The 5,096-nt window shown below is 27.1% G+C and overlaps 1 protein-coding gene across 1 annotated transcript; it reads left to right on the forward strand.

Annotated features, from left to right (window-relative positions):
• Window positions 1–790: 790 nt before the first annotated feature.
• On the forward strand, window positions 791–2,329 carry LOC133304086 (uncharacterized). The gene is made up of 6 exons (XM_061504054.1): window positions 791–940; window positions 1,030–1,102; window positions 1,590–1,686; window positions 1,786–1,910; window positions 2,032–2,116; window positions 2,212–2,329. The coding sequence occupies exons 1-6, from the start codon at window positions 791–793 to the stop codon at window positions 2,327–2,329; spliced, it is 648 nt and encodes a 215-aa protein (XP_061360038.1).
• The last annotated feature ends 2,767 nt before the right edge of the window (window positions 2,330–5,096 follow it).

Here is a 5,096-nt window from a genome sequence, read left to right on the forward strand (position 1 = left end):
ATCTAATCGTTTTTTTAACACTTATTCAGTTTAATTCAAATCTTTACTTTTTTTGAAAAAAAAAACAGGATATTCATTGTTATTAAAACAAATGACTGTTTTATTCCATGAAATGACTGTTAAAAAATGGGATATTCATTGATTTATAACTACTAAATCACTCTTTGTCGTTATCTTTGTTTTTTTAATCTTTATTCAGTTTAATTCAAAAACTTCACATTTTTTAAAGAATACAATTCTATTTACTTGAAAAAAAATTAATTAGTAAAAAAAAAAATTATACATATCCCAACCTTTGTTCCTTATTTTCAGATTTTTAAATTTGAATCTTTTATTAACCTCTTGATTCAGTGGAATCAGGTATGAGTGTTTTGTTATTAGAAAAAACTTCTGTTTTATTCCATGAAAATCTCATTTATAACTACTGAATCACTCTTTTGTCGTCATCTTTGTTTTTTAAATAATTGATGGTTATCATCTAATCTAATCGTTTTTTTAACCTTTATTGAGTTTAATTCAAATCTTTACGTTTTTTGAAAAAAATGGGATATTCATTGTTATTAAAACAAATGGCTGTTTTATTCCATGAAAATCTCATTTATAACTACTGAATCACTCTTTTGTCGTTATCTTTGTTTTTTAAATCTTTATTAAGTTTAATTCAAAAACTTCACATTTTTTAAAGAAGACAATTCAAAAACTATAAATCACTCTCATTTATACAATTCCTGATACGCATTATTCTTCAACGTCGGTGATTGCTTCTCTGTTTTTTCTTCTTACACAAAATATGAGTTCAAAATATGATTTTCTGAAGGATGTTAATCCTGCCAAGGAGGACTGGAGGATTAAGGTGAAGGTGGTTCGGACTTGGAAAGTTCCTAACTTTCAGCGTAAAAATTTGGAGGACAATCTTGAAATGGTTTTATTGGGTGAACAGGTTGTGTTCTGTGTTTTAAAAATCTTCTATCTTTGTTTTGATCATTTTAGTTAACGTTGTTGACATAAGTTGGCTCCATTCTTTTGTAGGGTGGTAGGATCCACGCCACTGTCAAAGATACCTTGCAGGTGCGGAATAAAATCAACGAAGGAGAGTGCTATTGTATAAAAAAATTTGGAGTTGGATTCAATAGCGAAGTGTTTAGGCCAACCAAGCATCAGTATCGTTTGTCTTTCAACTTGAGGACTGATGTTAAATCGATTGTTGTTTCTGATATTTGTGCGAGTGATTTTGATTTTGTTGATTATAACATCATTGAGAAAGAAACGTCTGACTCCCCTTATTTAGTCGGTAATAGATTCTTCCTCACTGTTATCCTTTTTTTAATTATTGCGGGTTTTATTTTTTTCCCTTACTCTTTGCTGCCTTTTTTTAATTTTTAAACGTCATTGGTTTATTCTGTATCATGACTATTTCCTTATTTTTAAACTCTTTGCGGTTATAGTTTTGTGTTTTTAATGTTTTGTCACGAGTAATCTTATTCTGTATCATTATTTTTTTCATTAACTGTGTTTTTTACGTTTCTGTATTCGTTTTTTATTATTGCATAATTTTTTTCACAAACTCTTTGCTGCGCTTTTTTTTGTAGACGTCATTGGTTTAATCTCAAGAATTGGGAAAGTTTGTGATCGTGTAGTTTCTGGTAAGAAGAAAAAAATGGTGGTGTTGGAGCTTGACGACCTGAGGTACTTACAAATGTTTAGTTAAATGAATTATTTTTGTCCAGCTCTGTTAGCTTATATTTTACGCGTATTAACGTTGTGCTTGCTGCAACTCACGTGTAGGGGTCATAAGTTGGAGTGCACTTTGTGGGAGCATTATGTGGATGAGGTCCAATCTTTTTTGGCAGACAACGACGATCCTCATAACGTCCTGATAGTCCAACTGGGAAGGATTAAGTGTTTTAGAGGTATGTTTTTTTCCAAACAACGTTGTTTTAATTTTTGCTTTTATAATCAGTTTTTATGCACGTTATTTTAATTAATTTTGCTTCTGTATTCAATGTTTATCTGAACCTTTTAACTCAATAGGTAAGGTCGGGATAACAAATACAAAATATACAACAAGGATTGTAATGGATTCAAAACTGAATGAGATTGTTGAGTTCAAAAAACGGTGTGTACCTTCTTTCTTCAGCTCATTTATTCGGTTATTGATTAATGGATTTTCATATTTTTTTGATTTTTTAATTATTAATTTTTGCGTTATAGTCTCTCGATTGATGGTGTGGAAAGTAGTACAAGGATGACTCGATTGTCTACTCAGTCATCCTATTCTTTCAAAAATGATTTTCTTAAGGAGACTGAAAAAAGTCTATCAGTGATGTGAAACTTTGTGTTGAGGTAAATGTTCAAATTTTATTTTTACTTTTCTTTAATTTTTACTTTCCTTTAATTCTGTCAATTTTGTATTGATGATATTTTATGTTAAACTGCGATTGCTTTAATTAAGGTAACTACCTGCATCACATACGGGACTATAAAGGCAATTGAGAGCAAATACAACTGGTGGTACAAGTCATGCAAAAAGTGTCCATTTTTACGCGAAGTGAAAACAATGATAATTTATTTTTTCTTTATTTTTTTAAATAGATTTGATGCAGAGGCAGATGAGAGTACGCTGTAGATTGGGCTGCTGTGACTGAAGAGTGTTATTTTGCGTCTTGGGACATGATGTTTATTTGACAAACTCTTGCATAGACATTTTTTTTGTTGGAGTTACATCTTTAAGTGTTTGCATCTTTTTTAACTTACGTTTATTAAATGTCCAAGTTTGTGATGTTTTGCTATGTTGAGTACAACAAAAACAAAATGTTACGTGGTGTTTATTAATGTATTCGTTTGCGCTTTTCTTTTTAAGAAAAAAAATAATTCATTGTTTGTGTAAGGGATATAATTCACTCTTTTATTTTTATTAACGTTAATAACTGGAATTCAAGTATTTCTTTTGTTTTCCAAACAAACATAATTTCCGTACTCATCTTAACATCACAAGCTACAAATTTTAACTTTAATTATATTAACCTTATTAACTCCAATTTCCTTTGTTTACATCTCTGTTTATTTTTTAACTGAACCGGATGTAAGTAGGTTCTAATCGTTTTGTTTTTTTAATCTTTAATCAGTTTAATTCAAAAACTTTACATATTTTAAAGAATACAATTCTATTTGCTCGAAAAAAAATTAATTAGTAAAAAAAAATTATACATATCCCGACCTTTGTTCCTTATTTTCAAATTTTTAAATTTGAATCTTTTATTAACCTCTTGATTCAGTTGAATCAGGTATGAGTGTTTTGTTATTAGAAAAAATGACTGTTTTATTCGATGAAAATCTCATTTATAACTACTGAATCACTCTTTGTCGTCATCTTTGTTTTTTAAATCTTTATTCAATTTAATTCAAAAACTTTACATTTTTTTAAAGAAGTAAATTCTATTTACTCGAAAAAAAATAATAATTAGTAAAAAAAAACACTCATACATATCCCGACCTTTGTTCCTTATTTTTAGTTTTTTAATTTTGAATCTTTTATTAACCTCTTGATTCAGTGGAATGAGGTATGAGTGTTTTGTTATTAAAACAAATGACTGTTTTATTCCATGAATATCTCATTTATAACTACTAAATCACTCTTTTGTCGTCATCTTTGTTTTTTAAATCAATGGTCAAGATTGCTTATTCGTTTGTGTTTATTAATGTATTCGTTTGTTCTTTTTAAGTAGGTTCTAATCGTTTTGTTTTTTAATCTTTAATCAGTTTAATTCAAAAACTTTACATTTTTCAAAGAATACAATTCTATTTACTCGAAAAAAAATTTAATTAGTAAAAAAAAAACACTCATACATATCCCGACCTTTGTTCCTTATTTTCAGATTTTTAAATTTGAATCTTTTATTAACCTCTTGATTCAGTGGAATCAGGTATGAGTGTTTTGTTATTAGAAAAAATTTCTGTTTTATTCCATAAAAATCTCATTTATAACTACTAAATCACTCATTTGTCGTCATCTTTGTTTTTTAAATAATTGATGTTAATCATGTAATCTAATCGTTTTTTTAACCTTTATTCAGTTTAATTCAAATCTCTACGTTTTTTGAAAAAAAAAACGGGATATTCATTGTTATTAAAACAAATGACTATTTTATTCCATGAAATGACTATTAAAAAACCGGGATATTCATTCATTTATAACTACTAAATCACTCTTTGTCGTTATCTTTGTTTTTTAAATCTTTATTTAGTTTAATTCAAAAACTTCACATTTTTTAAAGAATACAATTCTATTTACTCGAAAAAAATTAATTAGCAAAAAATAATAATAATTATACATATCCCGACCTTTGTTCCTTAATTTCAGATTTTTAAATTTGAATCTTTTATTAACCTCTTGATTCAGTGGAATCAGGTATGAGTGTTTTATTCTATGAAAATCTCATTTATAACTACTAAATCACTCTTTTGTCGTCATCTTTGTTTTTATAATAATTGATGTTGATCATGTAATCTAATCATTTTTTTAACCTTTATTCAGTTTAATTCAAATCTTTATGTTTTTTGAAAAAAAAACGGGATATTCATTGTTATTAAAACAAATGACTGTTTTATTCCATGAAATGACTGTTAAAAAAACCGGATATTCATTGATTTATAACTACTAAATCACTCTTTGTCGTTATCTTTGTTTTTTAAATCTTTAATCAGTTTAATTGAAAAACTTTACATTTTTTACAGAATATAATTCTATTTACTCGAAAAAAAAATTAATTAGTAAAAAAAAAACACTCATACATATCCCGACCTTTGTTCCTTATTTTCGGATTTTTAAATTTGAATCTTTTATTAACCTCTTGATTCAGTGGAATCAGGTATGAGTATTTTGTTATTAGAAAAAATTTCTGTTTTATTCCATGAAAATCTCATTTATAACTATTAAATCACTCTTTTGTCGTCATCTTTGTTTTTTAAATAATTGATGTTGATCATGTAATCTAATCATTTTTTTTAAACCTTTATTCTGTTTAATTCAAATCTTTACGTTTTTTGAAAAAAAAAGGGATATTCATTGTTATTAAAACAAATGACTGTTTTATTCC

This window comes from Gastrolobium bilobum, unplaced genomic scaffold, assembly GCF_033153095.1.
Source record: "Gastrolobium bilobum isolate Gb01-03AN ecotype WA unplaced genomic scaffold, APGP_CSIRO_Gbil_v1 utg646, whole genome shotgun sequence".
Classification (NCBI taxonomy): Eukaryota; Viridiplantae; Streptophyta; class Magnoliopsida; order Fabales; family Fabaceae; genus Gastrolobium; species Gastrolobium bilobum.

What these genes read in the sequence shown, in the direction of transcription:
- LOC133304086 (XM_061504054.1), top strand. Translation starts at nt 791, where the DNA reads ATGAGTTCAAAATATGATTTTCTGAAGGATGTTAATCCTGCCAAGGAG. An exon ending in TTGGAGCTTGACGACCTGAG is followed by an intron (nt 1,687 to 1,785) that starts GTACTTACAAAT and finishes ACTCACGTGTAG; the next exon opens with GGGTCATAAGTTGGAGTGCA. An exon ending in ATTGTTGAGTTCAAAAAACG is followed by an intron (nt 2,117 to 2,211) that starts GTGTGTACCTTC and finishes TTTGCGTTATAG; the next exon opens with TCTCTCGATTGATGGTGTGG.